Source organism: Patiria miniata, unplaced genomic scaffold (assembly GCF_015706575.1).
Source record: "Patiria miniata isolate m_02_andy unplaced genomic scaffold, ASM1570657v1 HiC_scaffold_17, whole genome shotgun sequence".
NCBI lineage: Eukaryota > Metazoa > Echinodermata > Asteroidea > Valvatida > Asterinidae > Patiria > Patiria miniata.
The window spans coordinates 13,125,472-13,148,969 of record NW_024037055.1 but is presented as its reverse complement, the minus strand read 5'-3'; the positions used below and the strand labels follow the sequence as shown (position 1 = coordinate 13,148,969).

The 23,498-nt window shown below is 39.2% G+C and overlaps 2 protein-coding genes across 4 annotated transcripts in view; both read right to left on the bottom strand.

The window, feature by feature from the left end:
• Positions 1–5,572, bottom strand: part of LOC119723891 (NLR family CARD domain-containing protein 4-like) — a 35,540-nt gene extending 29,968 nt beyond the window's left edge. For both annotated transcript variants that reach the window (XM_038194791.1, XM_038194788.1), the window contains exon 1: positions 5,480–5,572. The gene's annotated coding sequence lies outside the window, so the exon portion shown is untranslated. The remainder of the gene's footprint in view (positions 1–5,479) is intronic.
• A 6,497-nt stretch (positions 5,573–12,069) lies between these two features.
• On the bottom strand, positions 12,070–17,208 carry LOC119723890 (NLR family CARD domain-containing protein 4-like). 2 transcript variants are annotated; one of them, XM_038194786.1, is made up of 4 exons: positions 17,048–17,207; positions 16,376–16,495; positions 15,402–15,512; positions 12,070–14,503 (listed from the first exon to the last, which is right to left on the bottom strand). In XM_038194786.1, exons 1-4 carry the CDS (start codon positions 17,178–17,180, stop codon positions 12,447–12,449), a joined length of 2,421 nt encoding a protein of 806 aa, XP_038050714.1. In that variant the 5' UTR covers positions 17,181–17,207; the 3' UTR covers positions 12,070–12,446. The 2 variants fall into 2 exon arrangements, with proteins under 2 accessions (XP_038050714.1, XP_038050715.1); XM_038194787.1 differs by lacking the exon at positions 16,376–16,495 and having other exon boundaries at positions 17,048–17,208.
• Positions 17,209–23,498: the final 6,290 nt, after the last annotated feature.

Genomic DNA, 23,498 nt, shown 5'->3' with positions numbered 1-23,498 from the left:
AGTTATTGGATACCGAACCTAGTAGCAACGTGCAAAAATTAACGTCTACCCTTAATCCTAAACAAAAATATGTTTTGCAATACGTCACGTTGCAGTTGTATCTCAAACTCGGCTTGAAACTTAAAAAGGTCCATCGAGTGCTGCAATTTAAACAAGCCCCTTGGATGGCATCTTACATCAACAAAAACACGCAACTCCGAACAAAGGCGACTTCTGATTTTGAGTAAGACTTTTTTAAGCTCATGAATAACAGCGTGTTTGGTATTAAAGACGATGGAAAGCGTCAGAAACCGGATTGACGGTTACCTTCTCAGAGACAGTAACGATGACGATCGAGATAAATACAAAAAAATTATACAGAAAGCGAGCTACAAAACGACGTCATTTTCAGAATGCAAATTGTCATTTGTCGAAAAGTACAAGACTAAAACCGTGTTAAACAAACCGATCTATTGCGGAGTGAGTATCTTAGATCTATCTAAGACGCTGATGTACGATTTTTATTACAACCATTTGAAAGACAAGTACAAAGAGAAAATCAGGTTGATGTACACAGATACAGACAGTTTGGTACTCGTAGTGCACACGGACGACGTATACAAAGATATGATGCAGCAAAATGGGCAACAATACGACCTTTCGAATTATCTGACGGATCATCCTTTGTACGACCCAACCAATAAGAAAGTGATCGATAAATTTAAAGACGAGTTTGGAGGTAAAATAATCAAAGAAGTCGTTTGTATAAGACCTAAAATGTACTCCATTTTAACCGCTGACATCAACCTGAAAAAAGCCAAGGGTGTCACAAAATCGGTCACCTCTAAAAAATTAAAACACCAACACTATTACAACTGCATCTTAAACAAGAAATCTCATTACGAAACCATGACTCACATTAGATCGGAAAATCACATCCTTTACACCGTATCTCAAAACAAACTATCGTTGAGTCCGTTGGACACAAAGAGGTACATTTTACCGGACGGTATAAACACGCTGGCTTTTGGTCACTACAGCGGTAATTGCGTGTCCTCGGGGACGACTTGAAGCTCTTGTCTCACAAAACTCCTTTTTGAGCCGTTTTAAAGGTAATAAAGAGTAGGAGTTGTGACTTTTTTACCGTTTATCATTTTAAATTGACTTGTTCTTTTTTCCACGTTGAAGATGTCTATGCTCCAAATGGGATCCGTGGCTCTTTTCGAAGTACCCCCCTCTTGCTCACTCGGGTAATATAAATATCTAACCATAGCGCCTTGCGGTTAATTCTGCTCTTTTGTTTTAAAGGGGTTAGCCGGCGATTGTCGGACCTGTTCTAGTTTAACCGCCTCTGATGGCGCTTTAGCTATTCATCTTGTCATTTCATCGCTTATAGCCTTGATCACGCCTGGTAATCGCTCGACCCATTGCGTGTTTCTACTCTCGGGATTTAACATTTCTTGAGCGTACTGATGTCCAAACAGTCTCTCGGCTAGCGTTCGATTAAATCTTTCTACGATACCCTGCGATCGGTGGTTTCCTGGTTCACCTACGATAATCGCGACGTTTTTTGAGGCCATCCATTTTTTAAATGCGCCTTTAAATTCAGTACCAGTGTCTACTCTCAACGTTTTGGGGTAACTCAAATGAGATCTCGCGTAAATCTTGATGATAGCATCTCTGGTGGAATCCGCCGTTTTAGAAACCAAAGGTTCTGCTTCGTGGTATGGACTCGCAACGTCGACAACCGTCAAAGCATATTCATAATTCTTGCATTTTACTTTATCCCAGGGTAGGTATAGCACATCTATTTGGTGAAAGTCGTTTGGTGTTTCAAACTCTCGCAATGTACTCGTAGGCCTGGGTACATACACAGGACCCGGTAGATAAATTTGCGAAATTGCTTGTTTTTTAAGCCGATCTCTGATTACCTTTTTATTGATTTTGGTTTTTTCGTGTAAATGGTTGACGGCGCTTTCACGTCCCCAATAACCACTCGGGCTATTATACAGTTTTTGAAGTTTATCCATCATTTATTATAATAATAATTTAAAAGGCTTTATACATTAAATAGATGGCGTCAGCTGCTTTTATGATGGTTGGAGGTGCGATCATGAACGCCTTAGCTTTTTTGGGTTCAAACTTTTTATTTTCAAGTCTGAAGGATGATGGCAGCGAAGAGCGTAAGAGACACGATTTAGCGGAAGAACAACTCTCGGCCGCCAGAGATCAGTGGCAACGAGAACAAACGAAACGACTCGATTTTCTCAACGAACGTATCAGAAAGCAAAATGTTTCTAAACAAACATTTTACGACGTTGACAAAGCGTTGCGTTACTACCATGACTACAACGAAATGACCGGAGAAAACGTCGAGTTACCCCGCGAACCCAAACTCGAAGATTTTTATGAGCCTAGCGACCAACACATAGAAAAAAAAACTGGTGTTTATTGTGGGAGGAACGCTATTGGTTGGTTACTTGGCTTACAGATACCTTTAAATTTAAAACTCGTATAAATAAAATGAATGCGTATGGAAAAAAGCTCAATACCAGCAGGCTATTAAAAATACCCAGATCTATCAAGGGTGAGAGAAAAGAGGTGGTCATTACCCACAATCCCAGTAGTATATCGGCATAAGACTGTTTCCGATTGAAATACTCAGGGGTGTGAGTGACCACTGATAAAAATAGCTGAAAACAGCTGAAAAAAGGTGTAAAAATCTCCTATACTTTTGTACACAGCAAGTGAGGGGAAAAAAGCTGAAATCCACAACAAAAACTGCTGAAATGAGCTTTATAGCTGAGATTTCACACCCCTGCATACTTCTTGAATGTGGTGCTGGACTTCCTTGACGTGTTATGGACAAACTACACATGAAAACTCGATGAGATTTAAACACATGAACTTTCTTTAGTTCTATAAAATTGAAGGGTGGCATCCAATTGATTTTAAAATGAAAGGAATTCTCCCCAGTGTGGCATACCCTCATCCAGCTTGTATTTGCAAGAAAGCTCTTGTGTGTTTCACGTGGGTGCTGAGGCATCATACAACTGTTTCCGATCAACGTACATTTTTATTGTGGTGCTGGACTTCCTTGACCTGTTGTAGAAAAACTCTACCGATGAGAAATTTGATGAGATTTACACATGATCTTTAACCGATAGTATGCTTTAGTTTTACACAAGTCCTGGGTGGCATCGCAATCAGTTCGAAAACGAGAAGCATTATCCTGGCTAACAATATTAGTAATATTACCGCGTCCCACTTGGTGAAGCATTACTGCAGTTATCGTTTAGCCTTCACACAAAGACCAAGTCCATTCTTTTTACAAGTCAGCTTAACCCTAACTCCCTAGCATCTTTTACTAGGAACTGGACCAATTCCATCAAAAGCCATCAACTGTGCGTCTAATACAAAACTGTACCTGGCTGGACATAATGGAATCCACCACTGACGCACTGGTTGACATTCATGGACTTCTTTTATCACAATAGCAGTACAGAAAGCTAGACAAAATCAATCGGATACCCCTAGCAGTAAAACTGCCTCAAGTTAAGGCCATTAGGCATATTATGCTGATAAATTGCTGATTCATTACTCTTTTATATCCGGTAGGCTATGGAATGTGTGCATTTCTATGAGAAAGTTTTCGGATAGCATTTGTGCGAATTGGCCGCCAACTGCTGTCTTAAACAGCTGTAGAACTGCTAGACCGAAAATTTGGGACTCTCATATATCAATAAAGCATGATAGAGCCTAGACCCGTAAACGTTGAGCTCATCAACCCTTCCCAGCGCCAGCTGTTTGCAGGGATATTAGGCTTTGCAACCAAGTAGCTTAAAAATAGCAAAGCAACCACTCTGTTCCTCAACAAAACTGAAATTGTTGGCTAACGATCATCCACCATAGGCCTACCGATTAACAAAGCAAAAATCTCTTTATTTGTGGCAACAAACGAGGAATTCCAAAGCGTGCAGTTTTGGCATTGTAGAAAAGAATCCTGCCTAATTCTGCACAGGGGACACTTCATGAAAAATATGTGCTGTCCGGGCCATGTAACTCAAAATAAACATTTCTTTTTAGGCGGTGTATATTTTGCCGGAGACGGCAAACCTTTAGTAAACGTTAGTTTGCCGGATATGCACTGAACATGCGCAGTTACTGTTTTTTTGTACTTAAACATTTTCCGGTGACAAGTTTTAGTCTGGTTCCATGCCAAAATTATCGTTGTTACCTCGTATTCACAAGATTTCACAAGACTTTATTTCCCTTTTAAAAAAAATCCTCCAGAGCCACAAATCTGAAAAAGAAAATGTAATACTCTGCAAAAAATGTTTGAGACATGTTAAAATAATAAAAGAAGAATATTCTTATTTATTTGGGGATGAGAAAAAAAACTTTAAAATGTGGTATGGTCGGAATCGAACGCGAGTCATCCCGCTTACTAGAGCCTTTGCTTAACCATTACACCAAACGTGCTACACAACTTTTGGTGGGAATTTAATACATCTTATAATTCAGCCCTATTTTAAAGAGTACAGCGCCCTCTGTTGATATGGATTGCCGCCGGCAAACCTTTAGTAATCCGTTAGTTTGCCATCATTACCTCCGGCAAAATATCCACTATCTTCTTTTTAATAACTTAGACTTGTTGGCTTTAGGAAAATATAATTCCTAAGCTTTTCCAACATATTTCCCTTCTTTTTTTCTTCCTTTTTTTTAATGCCAATACGTTTTTCATAATTTCAAGATTATTTTCAACATCCTGTTTTGAGATTTATACAAAGGCTTATATTTACATATTTAAATAAATACATTTTATACATATTGACCTATTGAATGTAGATTCCAATGATATTTTTATTCTGACCATCCCAATCAACAGAGACAGTTTTTAAGATGTCGGATTTTAAAACTTATGATCAAAAAAATGCCCAAAACATATAAGAAATGTGTCTTTTTACTTGCACCGTACATTTTACACCATTGTAGAAACTGAAAATTCTGATCTATGAAATCTTAACTATACTGACGATATTGTGAGACCAAGAAAGGTCACCTTTTGGTCATATTCGACTTCTGCAGGCCCGGAAGCATGCATTTGTTCTTAGGCCTAGTAATTAGCTGCAAAAAGCCAATGTTTTTCGGTTTTTTGATTTTTTCCGCTGCTGGTTAAAGTTTGTGCATCAAAAGATAAGATCCCAGTGAAAGTTGTCATTTGGGGGGGAGATGCATGCCTTGCAAAATATTGCTGATATGCGAGTGCGCAGAAATAATAGGCACGCGTAGCTTTAGGAGGTCTGACGATATACGAGCGAACTCTTGTCTTGAATTGGGAAGTTGGGGTTGGTCTTTTTTTGGCAAAAAAAACTCTGAAAAAATCAATAGTTGTAACTTTAAAAAGAATCAAAATTGTCACGATGCTATATCCAACCATAATCATCACTTTAAATATATAATTAATGGTAAAATGTGGTAAAAGAACAAACTTTCCAACCTTTAGCGGGCCGGCCGAGAATCTTGTTGATCACTTGATGAGCCGTCAGATTTATTTCCTGGTGTTGGTCATTGACCTCAGTGCAATAGAGGGCGGTATTCATAAAAAGTTAGTTTTGAACTAGGCGGGGTCAAAACAGGAGGGCTTTGGGGTCCTCTGTATTGTGGTGTGGTTTGTCTCCTTCACATTATAATGTTAGCAGATCAAAACAAGCGTCAGAAGTCCAACGTTTCACATCCCTTTACAAATATTTGCTTGCAAAATGAAAGGAAAATGTCTTCATATTAATAATTTGTATACCTCTCATTAATTTTGGCTCCTGTTCCTAAGAGAATTGATATACATCGATGATGTGGAAGGGGGGGGGGGGGGTTAGGTCGTTAAAATAATCCTGCACATTCAGAAGTATACAGCAACAAATAAGCAACTTTTAATTTACCTTTTTCTTCAACCTAATAATTCCCCTTCTAACTTGTCGCTCCCATTGTAAATTTCACCCCAGCCATATTTAGAACTTGACACACACACAAAAACACACAGCTGTTAACAAACAAGCAATCAGTTGCAAAAGTGTCTTTATTTAACTACATTTGCATACAACAATCCCATACTTTTAAATGGGACTTATCAGATGTAAACTTAGTTCAAATATCAAAACGCATGATGCACACAACAACCTGTATTTTGACAGACATCAAGTTCATACCAGGAAAGACCATGAAACATGAAACTTGACCTTCACTCGAAACTTATCTATAAATACAAAGTAATTGTGAAGGAACAAATTTCAGTACTGTCTTTTGAGATGAGGCAAAATGACCACAGAAAATATTTCTTGAGTATTGTAGAAAGGAAGTAACAAACAATCTTTAGTAAAAAAAAAAAAACACTTTAATACTGTCAAACATCAGAATCATTTGAGGTATCATTTTCAAACCTTTATGAATATTCAAAGGCGACAACTAAAACAAAACAGCAATGCAATCCTCATTTTGAAAGATTGGATCAAATCCATGTTGGCTGTTTCAATCACAGAAAACTCCCATGAGACAAATTTCATATAATTGTTGTGTCCTAACTTGGTGTAGCCTTTTCTCAATCAGAGATTTACATTGACAGCAACAAATGACTGAAAAAAAGAATTCTATTGATTTGCTTAAAAACCTTGTGCATCATTAACTCAAATCAGTTGCTAATAATTGTGTGTGACACAAGACAGAGGAAAAAAACCACACTAGACTATGTCAGCCTGCTATGTCAGCATTACGCTAATGATGCGGGCATTTAGTGCATAATAAAGGCAACATTCATCTGGCAATAACAAACATCTGACCCGCAGTAAACACTATACAATGTATATCATGCAATATGTGATTCTGGATATTAAAAAGATAACAAATCTGAGTTGTACTGGATCCAATGATGGCAAGTTGCATGATTCTTATGACTTGGTACAAAAGCAAGGCAAGCTGGCTGCTATAAAATGTACAAAATCATTGATACAAAATAGAAGTTATAAAAATAGAAGTTATGAAAAAAGAAATATCTGGCTCACTTTGCCCAGTCTTCAGACAAACAAAATAAATATTTGCAGTATTTACAATTATAACAATTGTTTGTGATAATGTTTGTGATTTGATTTACAAAACCAAAGCAATTTCAAACGTGTAATCAAGCTATAACCACTACAGTTGTAACTTTGTTTTGTTTGAAAACAATAATAAAAGCCCAACATTTCAGATTCTGGCAGGATCTTTCAAACAGCCAAAAATGAGCGCGGTTCAGAAACAAACAAGTAGGGGAGGCACAAGCATGCAAGGATGGGAGAACACAAGGATGATGGGGTAGGGGGCTGTGATGGAAGGACTAAATGAGTGTGCAGACTACCGTAGGTGAAGATCAAAGGGGCTAGGGGATGGGACAAGGGGATGCACATAATTTTTGTTTGCATTTGAGAAAGACCCTGCTAGGATTGAAAAGTCAGGCCATCTAACTTTATTTCTTTTATTTATGCATTGCATAATTTCTTTACCCAGGGTATTATATATGCCCAAACAGTTAAAAACTAGTTTTCATTGGGGCCCTGCATACATTTCAAATTATTAAATAATGTTAAGGAAAGTCAAACTCATAAGGAAAAGTGCATTTGGAGAAACAGACGGCGAACATTAATACTTACGAATACAATTATTCAAGTATTACAGAAATTTAGTGAGTTGTATATCAATCCAGTCAGTAAGCAATTTGCAGCAATCATATGTTCATTTAATAACTGATACAAAATGTTTAAAAAATGGCAATTGCAGCTACATATTTACAAACAATGTATCATGTAATGTACAATTATTATAGTTAATGAGAATGGCTGGTTGTATTTCTACATGTACATGTTATCCCCAATCATCATACCGTAGAGTAATGACCACACTACATGTAATTACAACTGTTACATCTGTCACAGTCAAGTTACTGGAATACAGAGATAAGGATCCTATTATTCACAGACTACAGATAGTTTTTGCAAATATCTCCCTCTCTGAAAAATATCCTGGGTAACTAGCATTTGAACAAATTTCAACATTGTCAGTAGTGCCCCTTGGTACACTGTGCAAGGTGCAGTTAAACTATCCAATTCAGAAATCATTTGCTTGAGCAGATCTTAAGTGTTTTCGCAGAATTTGAAAATGAGACTCACAAAATGTCACCGCTAACCAGCACTTTGTGCTGGATATTTCCCCATCAATGTGGGAAGGTCCAAATTTGACTGTTAATGATTAATCTGAGCAGACAGTTCAAGTCAGTTGATGCAGCCAAGGGTTCAAATCTGACAAGGCCAAGGGACTTTCTGTATGGGCCGTGGAGACATTAAGGGGACAAAGGAATGTTGACTTCCAGTTGATAAGGGTGATTGAATTGGCTTGGAGTCAGTACAAGATCTTCAAATGTATGAGAGGTAGTAAAGGAAAGAAACACAGCAGCAGAAACAGAGAGACACATGAGGAGCTGATAGGCAGAATGTGTTCAGACAGAGGGTGGTAGATGACTGGAACTCACTCCTCCTGGGAAACACAAATCATCATAAACATGACAACGGGACTCGCTTTCGCAAGGAAAACACAAGGCCAAGGGACTTTCTGTATGGGCCGGGGGGGGGGGGGGACTTACTGTATGGACCAGGGAGACATTAAGGGGACAAAGGAATGTTGACTTTCAGTTGATAAGGGTGATTGAATTGGCTTGGAGTAAGTACAAGATCTTCAAATGTATAAGAGGTAGCACAGGAAAGAAACATAGAAGCAGAAACAGAGAGACACATGTGGAGCTGATAGGCAGAATGTGTTCAGACAGAGGGTGGTAGATGACTGGGACTCACTCCCTTAGGAGAAACACAAACCAGCAGAGATAGACAGAGGCATGTTCAAGGAAAGATCCCCTCACAGCTGATAGGCAGAATGTGGTCAGTCAGAGGGTGGTAAATGACTGGGACTCACTCCCCCAGGGAAACACAAACCATCATAAACATGCCAAATGGGACTCACTTTCCCAAGGAAAACACAAAGTATAAAACTCAAATGAAAATGTCAATGAAAGATCCCCTCACAGCTGGTGACTTTACAACAAAATGTGTTAAGTCAGAGGGTGGTAGATGGTTGGAACTCCAGTCCCCCTCCCCCCAAGAAGAGAAACAGAAAGTGTAGGAACCACTCAGACGTGAAAGAAAACAAGCCTTCGCAAATAATCCAGACAGCTTCACAAGACAACAATCGCAGATTGCTTAACAGAATCTTACAACCAGATATTAACCATTCCAGCTTTGTAATGGGTGACAACACAGATAACACAGTTGACTGATAGAAGTGTACTGGACTTGCATGATGTTGCTGAGTCACCATGTCTTGTGTATAATGAAGAAAGGATTCAGCAATCTGACCAATTTAGGCAGAAGTCCTACATACCCATCAGTGGCACGCCTACAGTGTCTATGCTTCACGTCTTTAACTGTCAATGTGCAGCTTTAATAGGAAGATCTTTGAGAATTTCTAAATGGTTCTATAATGAAGGAGCCACAATATGTCACTGAGGAAATCTCTCTGTTAACTCAAATCACTCCCGTTACAACTTTGCTTCAAGATTTGTTCAGGTCTATACCCTCCATCCTGCCGAAAGAAGAAAAAAATTTTACCAATGAATTATTTTTGAGTAGACTCTTTCTTTAGACAAAAAAGTCTTACTTTTTGATGACAGATTCATTCAATCTGGCAAAAGTTATTATTCATACGTTAACATTTCCATTGTTTCATTGTGACTAATCCAACGCAGGGTGTGCGATATTTTTTATTAAAAAAAAAAATTACGACAATTTTATTTTATTTGAACCAGATTTTTTGTATTTGTTTAACTTTCAAAATATTGATTTCTCTAAAAATGTGACTAAATCTTCCCATGCACCCTTACACCCATAACTAAGGAGTTTACAGGTTCCTATAATACCCATCATCCACAAAACTCAATCAATTGATAAATGCTTTTGAAACAATTCTGTTGAATCAGTGGTTTAAAAAAAATCACTTGATTTCATCTACATGTAGTCTACCTCACTTGGTCAATGGTACATTAATACTGAAGACACGTTAAAGGTGCATGGCTTGATTGATACAGCTGAGATATGTTGTTTGTGGATATATATGAAAAACATGATTCATGGTATTGTACAAGATATACAAAAAAATATACAGGGTGAGTCAAAAAAAGTGGAACCCAAACTCTTAAAATTATATTTCATATTTAAAAAAATATGAAGCACCAAAAATGATAATGAATGGAAAGCCAATTTCATAAGCTACTTTTAGATGAAAAAATAATGAAATTGCTCAATCCTTTCAAAGAATGTCACTATTTTAACGCAATGACCGTCAAACCTGTTTCGGCAAAAACAAAAGCAATTCGTGTATTCTTACTGCTTGGAACAACAAAGAAAATGACTCGCAATACTTGTTTCAACAACTGTCAACAACTGTAATACACAATATCTTCATTAAGAACCCTGGTTAGGCAAATGATTTACAAAATCCAATAAAAAGAATATTTTTAACTTTTCAACTGAAGTTTTTAATCACTGGTGATATTTGAAGGCCATTGTGACGACGATTCTTTAAATCAGAAAAGAAAGAGGTTTTAGAGTCATTGTGTTTAAATGGTGATATTCTTTGAACGGATTGTGCAATTTCAGAATTTTTTCTAAAAGTAGCTTATGAAATTGGCTTTCCTGTCATCCTTATTGTTGGTGCTACATATGTTTTTGAATATGAAATATATTTTTGAGGTTTTGGGTTCCGATTTTTTTTACTCACACTGGGTGAGAACAGTTCTTCATTGGCATGTTTATTTCATAAAAAGGTTTTTTTATTATTCAAAACTGGCAGCACTGATCGTTGTGTAACTAATATAGTGTTTGATCGAAGGTCCTTTATACAAGGTGGAGAACAGAAATCAGGCCTTGCACCTTTAAAAGGTATTATATACATGTAATAGGCTATCAGCTTCGGTCCAAAAATTGGGCCACCGGTATCAAATGATCAAAAGGAGCAGTGTTCATAGCGATCTTTGGCAAGGTATGCAAATCTAGAGTTGGAAAATGTGTGATAGCTTTGCAGTGTGAACGGTGGCAGTTTTTTTTGGTGTTATCACCAATAATTTTTTTTTTCAAAATTGCCGCCAATATGCTTGTTACTGGACTAATTATACGTGGTAACAAGCATGTATTGGTCGCAATTTTTTTTAAAGTGATAGCACCCAAAAAGCTGCCACATACCGCTGCAATGCTTTCACATATTTTCCAACTACGGGGGTGCATACCTTACCAAAAATCACAATGAGCATTATTCCACTCATTTGATACTGACCAAACCCCCAGGCTAAAACTTAATCTAAAAGTTTTATGGAGAAATGTTAGGAATAAATGCTATCAATTGTGACTTTAATACACCTTTAGATGGTTCAGGTAAGCCTACATGTACACCCGCACAGTTGATTCACAATATTACTGTAAACAGATCAATTAGGAATGATTAAAAGCAAAAGTGACTGTGCTGTCTTTCAAGGCAATGTATAACATTTGCTTTTGCTACAATTTTCAGAAATAAATGGATTTGGAGGATTAGTATGTTATAGTAAATATTGTTAATCTGATTTTGTTCACGTTTTGGGCTTGTAGATGCTGGAAAAACCAAGCAAACAAATCATGTTCTTGTAGTCTGGTTCCCTGACCTTACTTTAAGATGAAACGTAGCAATGTATAGACTTTGGGGAATTGTAAGGTCAGCGAATCAGTCTGGCAGGCTTGTACCCCTTCACAGGTGTGTAATCCATTGTAAAAAAAAATGCAGAACAACTGTTAGCGGAGTTTTAAAAAAGCCACTTTTCTACAACACTGCTCGGCAGACCAGCGTTGGAAAAATACAAATTTTCTTGAAAATGTCAGCACACCAGGAGAAACGATTTTACAGGATACTTTAGACTGTCATTCCCTCACAATCCAGTAAGATATTTCGTGATAATTTGATCATTTCATTTTTTGATGTTTGCAAATGTTGTATCTTCCCTTTAAAATTCAAACTTTGAAGAAAAACTTTTAAAAACTTTTAAACTCAGATCTTGACTTTAATCAAAACCAATGATTTTGGGTATTATGCAAAACCAATATGTAAGTTGATTCGATGCTGATGAAGTAGGGGTGTTTGAATGTGATAACAATATCTTACTCTTTGTAATTACATGTAAGTGGAATCAGTTGATTTAAATGATTAAAATGACCCTCAGTCATTTACTTTGCAAAAAATAAGATTGTTACAAAATGATTTAAATCAGTGAATTAAAAAACAAATCATTTGATTTAAATCAGTGATGTTTTTAAACAAAATTGTATGATTTAAATCGCGATTTAAATCACGATTTTTATTGGTGAAATTTATGTCCAAATGCTTAATCCATTCTTCTTCAGGTTACTCAGTGACTCATCAATATGGTTTTTGTCTTCCTCTGTCAGGTGACAGCCCATGAGGTACAGCGTCTGAAGGTGCTGCAGCTGCTTTACCTCCATGCACCACAATGCTGCTGTACCACCCAGGTCATTACCATTAAGACGCAATTCACCCAAGCTGGGTAGATCCCTGAGTGACTCAGCAACATGTTTCATGTCCTGTCCATTCAATGAGCAGTAACTCAAGTCCAGCTTTGTGAGGGACTTCAACTGTTTCAAATGCATGCACCATAATGCTGCTGTACCACCCAGGTTATTACCAGCAAGATATAATTTATGTATTAAGTTTGGTAGATGCCTGAGCAACTTATCTGCAGAAATATCTGCATTGCTATTGAAATCTACAAGATGAAGATTTGTCATTGCACACATGGTAACAGCTAACTCCTCAATAAACCATGTCCATGTACAATAGTGTACATGCAATTTATGAACCTTCGAAAGGTAAGCATTTCCACTGTCTTTTGTCTGTTCAGCAACACATTTTACGAAGTATATGACCGAGTTCAGACAATCCCTGTTAAGCCCACGAATGTGAATTTCATCTGTTATGAATGAATGTATGAATTCCTCTGGAGGCAAACGTTTGGATTGACCTTCAAAGAAACAATGAAGTGCCAACAGACCCATCTCTGATTCGAATGACAAGTCCTCCTGATACCTCACCTGAAATACCTTCATAATCTCATATGTACATGCCTCATTGTCACCACAACAAAAGCGCAGAAGATACTCAAACCTCCTTGCACCCTTTGACATGATTTCATTCAAAATCTTGTGAAATTCCTCTGGGTCTGCTTCTAACAAGTTTTGCAAATAAGCAGCAGCAGAGAACTCCTGAAATGTCTTGTGAAAAAACTGAACACTGTTGTGACTCTGCAGTCTCTTGCGGACTCTCTGTCTGGTCAGAATACCTGCCTTCAGAGCCAGCTCAAGCACACTCGGCTCAAAGTCACTTTCTTTGAAAGAGAGTGACTGATCTGGAGAAAGAAGACCATGCAACGCAACCTTGCCAATTTCAATCACAACTTTTGCTACTTTACCTTGTGAGTCCAATCCTTTTCTTTTAAAGATATATGAAAATCCATCATGATACAGACGTGACATTGTTTCTGGGAGTGTACACTCTTCTTGCCATAGTACACACATCAAAAGAAGAAGCATTGGACTTGCAGCTAGGTCAGACAAAAGGCCTGACGATTTAATCTTGTTAAGAAGCCCCTTGGCCTTGTCAGGTTCACCAATATGAAATTTATTAACATACTCGATGACATCTTTCCTACTGAAACCCATTACCTCGACATGTGTGAATGGTTCCTGAACCAGTTCCTCTGATACAAGTCTGTGTAAGTGTGAGGGGCGGGTGCTTACAAGTACAGTACAACCCCTCAACATCTTTCCACTAAGGATCTCCAGGATGGAACCAAATGAGGATTCACACAAGGAGGTAGTCATGAGCTCATCAAAGCCATCTAGTAAAACAAGGACTTTTCCAGGACTGTTCTTGATAAACATGTCCAGGGCACCTCTTTCAATACATACATCTTTAGCCAAGAGTTGGTCAAAAACTGCATCAACAAGATCTGAACTCTGCTCCAGTGCGTGCATTTTCAACAGGAAGACAAGTTTATACTTCCGTAGTACCTGACTAGAACCAACTGCCCAATCATATGCAATTTTGTCAAACAGTGTGGTCTTTCCTCTAACAGCCAACCCAGTTAAAACAGCTATTAGGATCAGGTCTCCCTCCTTTGTCTTACGTTGTAATATATCGTCATATGATGTAAGCATGACTTTGTACTTACCAAGTATTAACTGTAACTTTGTGTAGATTTCTGTAATGTGTTTCCTGTCATCACCCACCCATGGAAGCACTTTAACAAAGCTACCTTTCCCCCTGTAGTGTGACTTCAGGGCATCTTCACAGCAATCAGCAGCATCTTGGGCTGGACTGTCAAGCTTCATCTTTTTGGGTGTGCTGCGTCCTACAATATTGAAATGACCATAGAGTTGAATGACTTAATCATACAATGCATTGTGGCATCCAAGCAATAAATTAGCTCCTTGTCTGTAAAAAGTACCATTTTGAGCTGAAATATTGGTTCATTGTATGCAAAAATTAAAGCACTAAAAGCTTGTTGCTTTGTGAGTGTGGGAGGAAAAAACGTGACAGGATTGAAATAACCTCCTGCCCAATGATGCATGAATCTTAATCACTCAGACAACAAGTGTTACAAAAGCTCTGCAATAGACCGATCCAGTAAGCCCCACCCACTGTGCACGTAGGCAATTAACATGTGCTCCTCTCCAATGCCACACTGCCTAGTACAGCTGTGAGCGTCATACGCGTCTGCACGCATGTTGGATCCAGTAAGCCCCGCCTACTGTGCATGTAGGCAATTAACATGTGCTCCTCTCCAATGCCACACTGCATGTTACAGCTGTGCACGTCATACGCGTCTGCACACATGTTGGATCCAGTAAGCCCCGCCCACTGTGCACGTAGGCAATTAACATGACCTCCTCTCCAATGCCACACTGCATGTTACAGCCGTGCGCATCATACGCGCGTGCACACATGTCAGACTTTTGTGCGCACATGTCAGATGTAAGTCGCAGCTGTGATTGGTCAGAACACAATGGGACGGGACTTAATGGATTGGTCTATTAATGTCAGATGATACTTTATTTTCACGAAAAAAGTCTTACTTTCTCAAACTCTTTGGAGGCAAAAAGACGATGTGCTTTTAATAATTCTGTACATTAACAAAAAACAAAGCATTCATTGTATTCCTATCGTACACATTACAAGTGTGAGTCTAGTCTGTAAAGAATGAATACATTGACATCTGGTTTGGAGTTGGTACATTCATTGATAATTACCTTGTGCACCTGAGGCCACATGTGATGTTGTCGGTTGCTGTGATGTACTTGGTGGATTCTCTGATATGTCAACTGATGGATGACCAGAGTGGTGTGATGCATGTGCATCATCTTCAATCAATTCGAAAATGAGAAGGGCAATTGTTTATTGTCGAACTCAAAAGGAGACAAGCACATTATTAGGGAACAAGCTGATTTACCCGATCATAGATCGGGTAGGGCGTAGTGTTGGGGTTGAAAATGTGGGGAGTTAAATGTAAATGGGGGATTCAGTTGAGAAGACATGCAGTTATAGAAGAGCAATTTCTATGGTGTGATCTGAGGCAATTTCTGACCACTGAAACCAATTTGAGAAAAAGATCATCTTTTAAACATCATTTTTGAGCTTGGAGTATTTGAATCAGCTACATGTATTCTGAGCAATAGAATCATTATAGTAGGCTACAATTTTTATTTGGGGAAGAAAAAGCGGGTGGGGGGGGGGGGGGGCAAACAATTTCCCCGCTTTAATATGTGTGTGTGTGTGGGGGGGGGGGGGTTCCGCTCTGTAATTTGAAGTGTTATCCAAACACACAGAAGATTACAGAATGAATTTGAATTGGGGGTGCTAACTCCATTGGCCAAAGTGAAGAACACTAGGAGGTTTAATGCTTAATTGCAAGTTTACTACACAAGTTTACAGTAACGCATCTCTAGTTGAGGCCAGTGGTTGGTAAAGCAGCAAAAGGTCTCTGCTTTGATGAAACTGTACAAAATTGCATTAAGTTTACAATACTTGGAGGGAGCAACTACATCATTGTATACAGACAAACAGTGACCTTGACATTTGTCCTGCTTTATTATGCTCATCAACAATACCAACAATGTTTACTATTTCATCAGAAACCTATTTGAATCATGTATTAAATAGAAATAAGCAAATAGGAGTGGATGCAAACAAAGAGATTGTGTATCATTAATTATTTGTTTTCTACCTTTTGATTGGTAGATATTGATGGTGCAATCTTTTGGGTTGAAGATGGGTACGTGTCCAGAGCCAGATATCTGCTGCACTGACTGTTGCAATTGATTGACTGCTGCAACTGGGATCATGTCTGGAAAACGGGAATAAAATGTCTCTCATTACACAATGCCTGAAGAAATCCCCCTCATCTGATTGGTGGGCCACTGATCACATGACTTATTGGATTATTCACCCCAACCCACGGCCTGGCTACACTGCAAAAATAGAAGTTCCATTCCATGGTCACACTATTGGTGGCACTGTAACATGGCTCTGATGGCTCTAACAAATCAGATGACAAGGATTTATTCAGGCGTTGTATAAACAAATAATGAATGTTTCACATTCGTGCAACATAAAGAATAGTTTCATGAGGTGACAGATGGAATTATTCTTACCACTGCACTCATCATAACCATTTAAAAAAAACAATTACAATAAATTCCTGCAAAAAAAAATTCAATGAAGTCAAGAAGTAAAGAAAGTGAATAGCCCCTTGCACTTCAATACACATTTCTTAACTTAAACAATTCCTTTGCATTTTAATTCCGTACAAACTGTAAAGCGTGAACAAGTCAACAGTGAAATGTCTCCAGGAATCAACGTGCATACGGTTTGCTTACAGCCAGGGTTTATTGCTCACCTGTTGTCTGGTCCTGGTTGTCTGGTCTCCTCAAGGCCAGTGCTTGCTCCTGAGTCTCTGCACAGTCTCCATCAGCAACCTGCCCCTGTCTCTCAGCATCTTGTGTTGGCATCAACTGTTCTTGTTCAGCCATTTTGGATGAAATCTGATGGGAAAATTATTGAACCATGAGAAATCATTAGGAAGGTACTAAAGCTTTAAGCTGTTAAGAGTATTCCGGTTTTATGGTGTAAATTATTGAAAGTCAACGGTTAAATACTTCAATGTTTGTTTGACATTTTTACGATGTCAAATTCAACCATTGTACATTAAAACTGCATTGATTCTCACGGCATCAACTTGGAAAAAAATGGATACTGATGTCATTGTTTTTGTCATAATTTTGTTGAAAATCTTGACAACTAGTATAAGGGGAGAGCTGGTTTCTGAGTTCATGTTGTTGGAGCAGTACTGTTATAAACGTGAATACAAAATAGGTAGAACTGCTAGACCGAAAATTTTGGACTCTCATATATCAATAAAGCAAGAGCCTAGACTCATAAACGTAGCGTTGTTATTGACGCCTCGTTCACGGGTCTAGATAGAGACCAGCATCAAGCTATCACCACATTGGGCACAGCATTCCATTATCAAGTGAGCCCCTCATTCAACACCAGATTCATAACAAGATTTGCCACTACGGTGTTTCATAACAGACATCGAGAAAAAAAATTAATCGAGAGGAATACTGTAAAAGTGGTGTTGGACATTCTCTTTCTTTTTGTTGAGTATGGCAGAGCACGATTGGCTGTACGATAACTGACTTAGTTTGAAGACCTTGAAATAAACAGGGAGCTGACTTGTAAAAACAATGGACAATGGCTTGCAGCACCACATTCAAAATGTATGTGGGTAGCGTCAGTACCATACTGTGAGGAAGGTACACTTATCACCATTTTGCCACAGAGGTCATGGCGCATCACTGGAAAACATGAATTATGCAATACATACATGTGCACCAGCAGGCACGTAAATGTACGTATGGGATCGGTCGGGATGCATGGCCTTGTTTTGTGTCTGCCTTGTGTCTTGTTTTGTGTTCTTCTTTTTTACTTCACGACAGAGTTGAATTATTGCAGCTGCTTTTTTTAAATTTAAATTAAATTTGATCACCGAGTCTGATTGAAATGGAATCCAGGGATAAATTATTTTGAAAAAACAAAACAAAACGTCTCCATAAATTCCCTCACTCCGTAAAGCTCATTGTGCACATGTGGAAGCTATGACGTCTACTGATGACCCCAAGAAATTTTGGCAATATATCAAATCACAACGTAGAAATAATTCTGGTGTTCAGGTCCTCAAGGTTAATGACGTTGACATAACTGGTGACAAGGAGAAAGCCGAGGCTCTAGCTAATCAATTCAGTAGCATCTTTACTAGAGAGGAAGCCTTGCAGTTACCATGCTTGCCCGACAGTAGTTACCCTGACATGCCTGACATAAAAGTGACTGAGGGAGGTGTTCTGAAACTGATTAAATCAATGGACGTTTCCAAGGCAGCTGGGCCAGACCAAATATCAAATAGAGCCCTCAAACTGGCTGCGGATGAAATCGCCCCCATCCTTGCGCACATCTTCCAACAATCTTTAGACACAGGTGAGCTGCCGGCAGATTGGAAAAAGGCCAACATAACCCCTTTGTTCAAGAAGGGCGCTACATCTGATCCAGCTAATTATAGACCAGTATCCCTAACTTCAGTGTGTTGCAAATTTCTGGAGCATATTGTTGACAGTCAATTGATGAAACACCTCGACCAGCATCAAATTCTATCTGAAAATCAGCATGCCTTCCGTAGAGGACGTTCATGTGAGAGTCAACTCATCTTGACTTTCAATGACCTTGCCCGTAATCACAACAATGGTATCACCACTGATATACATGTAGCAGTGTTGGACTTTTCAAAGGCGTTCGACACAGTACCACACCAGAAACTCCTTCAGAAGATTGATCATTATGGCATCAGTGGAAAGATTAAAAACTGGATCTCTGCATACCTAAACAACCGGATACAGAGGGTTGTTGTCATCGGTGAATTGTCCAGCTGGCATAAAGTTCTCAGCGGTGTGCCACAGGGGACTGTGTTGGGACCACACTTGTTCCTCCTTTTCATCAACGACATTCAATTAGCTGTGAGGGTAGCCTTGTTCAATGCGGTCTCTCGGCTTTTTGTCGAAGGGAGATAATCGGGCCCTGCACCCACAATCAACGCGGCTACGTGCGTGTACCACCGACCCTTGTCCGTACGAACGGTTCGGTACTAACACAACCAGCATGCACACACACGTGAGTACGGACTGTACGCATGGTGTAATAAGGCAGTAAATGTAGGCCTACTATGTTCTGCGTGTGGGTGTACGTACGTACGTGTGGGGGATATACGCGCCGCGTGGCCTGTCGAACGACCGCCTTGTTGGGTCTGCAACTTTCCGGGTTTAATGTCTTTCTTTACTTTTTCATCCAGTTTTGGACGAAAATGGGCGGGCTTCAGGATATGCGGGTATGCCGTGATGATTATGTAGATTCGTCTTGGACCAATCACATGAAACAACCTTCCCAATAGTATGATTAATTCATTTTGAAGCTGACCAATCGTAAGCTTCACAAGAATCATGTGACTTCGCGCGGCATGCATAATGCATTAGTCATCATGGCGTCTTTTTTAGCGAGACAGAAATGTTCGTCAATTTTTTCAACAATTTGACATTGATTCGAGTTTTTCGGCTCGTGTAATGAATCCATTTGAGTGGGCAACGATCGTCTAATGACAGCATTACCTGCAGAATTCGTTTGAGCCTTCAGTACTGCTTCGGACAGACTGGGACTGAACGACTTTCACCCACAGCAACGGGCCGCCATTGCAGCGTTTCTTCGCGGATGCGACGTGTTTGTTAGCTGACCAATGAGAATTCAGTATACGCGGGGGGTGGTACCTCATTACCGTAATAGGTTTTGCTGGGTCAACTTAAAACCATCAAGGCACTGGGTTACGCAGACTAGCTCATGCATGTGCTGTGTGTGCATGGCTGTTGTACGAGTACGTGTGTGTACGTGCGTACGTACATGTACAAGCATAGCCTTGCTGTATGGTACAAGTTACTTTCTCACTAGCAGCGCACGGGCATTGATATGTGCACTTAATTATGCCTTGCCAAGTTGATTAGGGATTTTCTTATCGGCGATTTTTTTTTTATCGGCGAATCGATAAGCCCAACGCCTTGGTCAAGGCTACTGTGAGGGGCATTATCAGGCTATTTTCCGAAGACTGCCTCATATATCATCAGATCAACTCCAATGAAGATGAGAAATTGTTGCAGGCTGACCTAGACTACCTCACTGGATGGGCTACTATGTGGGGTATGTGATTTAATGCGAGCAAATGTAAATCGATGCGAGTCTCTCGGAAACGCAACCCTGGTGAACCTGCCTATGAGATGGAGTGGGTCTTGAAGCAACTAAGGAATCCACGTACCAGGCATAAAAATCCAACACGACTTGGGATGGGAAAATCAGACACAGCATGCTGTTACCAAGGCAACGAGAGTCCTCAACTTCATCAAACGAAATTTCTACATGAGCTCTAAAAGCGTTAAGGAAAGGTTATATTTCACACTCGTCCGGCCACTCTTAGAATATGGTGTAGCAGCATGGAACCCTTATAAAATCAGTCATCAGTCTGCGATTGAGAAAATTCAGCGTAGAGCTGCACGCTTCGTTCATGGAGATTACACCAGACAGAGCAGTGTCTCCCACATGTTATCGTCTCTTGGATGGGAGAAGTTAACTGATAGAAGGGAAACCCACCAGATGACTCAACTCTACAAGATCATCACTCACACCATTGACATTGATGCTTCAGACTATCAACCAAAAACACAGAGATCCAGGAGGGGGAACAAAAACCAATTTAACATAGTGCAAACATCCTCAACTGTATTCAAGAACTCATTTTTTCCAAGGACAATTAAATTATGGAATGACCTGCCCCAACACATCACCGACTCTTTGAAGCACAAGACCTTTAGGGACAACTACTACAACCACATCATGACCGCGACCTAGGTGCTGACACCTCCCCGTGACCTCCTAGTCAAGATCCCTAGAGGATGTTTCAGGAGGAAACCAACCAAGTACCAAGTACAAGTACCAAGTAGTACAAAATCATTGTCTGTGGATTAAAAATAATTCAATTTCATAATCAACATGACAAACAAGTGGGCTTATAAGGTCTTAAGCTTAATTTCTTAAAGGAAAGACACTTGGACGAAAACAGTTCTAGTTGCGGCTATTTTAACGCTAAACAGTTAATAAAATCAGTCACAACTAGAGGTTGTAGGAACAACCACACGGTGTTGGGCCATGGATAACTTTGCCACACACATCAATGCATGTTTAAATCCATGTTTGACTTATTCATCATGCCGCCAGAGGGCCCTCTAACATTTGATGACGTCACCTGTAACATTTTTGTACAGTTCTGCCTAGGCAAACACTCACACTTCCGGTTTCGACCGGAAGGAAAGGTCACATGATTTTGCACTTAATACCAAAAATGAAGACCCTGCAATATTGTATCCATTGCCATAAAAACAAAATCAAATCTGTAGCAATTTTATATTGATTTTCAAAGATTTACAATAAGTTGAAATACAATATTACAGGTTATGTTTAATATCAAATAGTACACATTTAATATCAAAATATTACACAAAGGACAACATTTAGGTTTGGTGAAGCAAAAAGGCTTTTGTACCCTAACCTAGGGACAGACAATGGGACAGACAGGACAAAGGACTACACCAGCATATGAGTGTGAATGCAGGTACTAAGACATAACGTTACTTTCTATACCCAGTAATACCCTGGGAAAAGAAATGTAATAAATACGAAATAAATTAAACATTACAGTTAATATTAATATGCATCAGGATTAATTTTGTTTTATTTTTATTTTTGTAGGTTTTTTTGACAAAATATAGCCTGTGATGGTGATTTTTTTTTTATAGATTCACACAGATTGTTCCAGAAATTTACACCACGTTTAAAGGTAGAGTCCATCATTTGTAATTTGTGCATTTTGTTCGTTTGAAGCAACAAAAGAGTTCAAAATCTAAAGAAGGATACTGAGCAACTAACCTGATGAAGTTTCAGCTAAGCTTCAGTTGTACATTCTGAGAAAAACAGCATTCTAAGATCTCAATTTCAAATCAAAAGTTGCTGAATCATGTTTTTGAATTGTTTTGAATTGCAACTATACGCGACGTCGCGCACTGATCCGATGAATTATAACAACTGCGCGCGCGTGTGCGTCGTTCGAATACTTGGGCGCGCTGCGCTGAATAACAAAACGAACTACTAATTTAAATTTTCCTACGGTGCTTCTTAAGAATCACCGTTGGAAATGCCTTCTTTCGTTGATTACTTCAAAATGACAGCTTCCCAGCAAGAATAATTTCACAGGGAGTTTAGTCTCCTTACTATCTTTCAACCAAGTTAGTTTTTCAACAATAATTACGCCAGTTACTTTTCGGATGGCTGCAAATGATGGACTCTACCTTTAATAAGACTGTTTTGAACAATGACGTTCAACTGTAACAAACATGGATATTTTTTTCTGCCACAATGCATTGTGGCATCCAAGCAATAAATTAGCTCCTTGTCTGTAAAAAGTACCATTTTGAGCTGAAATATTGGTTCATTGTATGCAAAAATTAAAGCACTAAAAGCTTGTTGCTTTGTGAGTGTGGGAGGAAAAAACGTGACAGGATTAAAATAACCTCCTGCCCAATGATGCATGAATCTTAATCACTCAGACAACAAGTGTTACAAAAGCTCTGCAATAGACCGATCCAGTAAGCCCCACCCACTGTGCACGTAGGCAATTAACATGTGCTCCTCTCCAATGCCACACTGCCTAGTACAGCTGTGAGCGTCATACGCGTCTGCACGCATGTTGGATCCAGTAAGCCCCGCCTACTGTGCACGTAGGCAATTAACATGTGCTCCTCTCCAATGCCACACTGCATGTTACAGCTGTGCACGTCATACGCGTCTGCACACATGTTGGATCCAGTAAGCCCCGCCCACTGTGCACGTAGGCAATTAACATGACCTCCTCTCCAATGCCACACTGCATGTTACAGCCGTGCGCATCATACGCGCGTGCACACATGTCAGACTTTTGTGCGCACATGTCAGATGTAAGTCGCAGCTGTGATTGGTCAGAACACAATGGGACGGGACTTAATGGATTGGTCTATTAATGTCAGATGATACTTTATTTTCACGAAAAAAGTCTTACTTTCTCAAACTCTTTGGAGGCAAAAAGACGATGTGCTTTTAATAATTCTGTACATTAACAAAAAACAAAGCATTCATTGTATTCCTATCGTACACATTACAAGTGTGAGTCT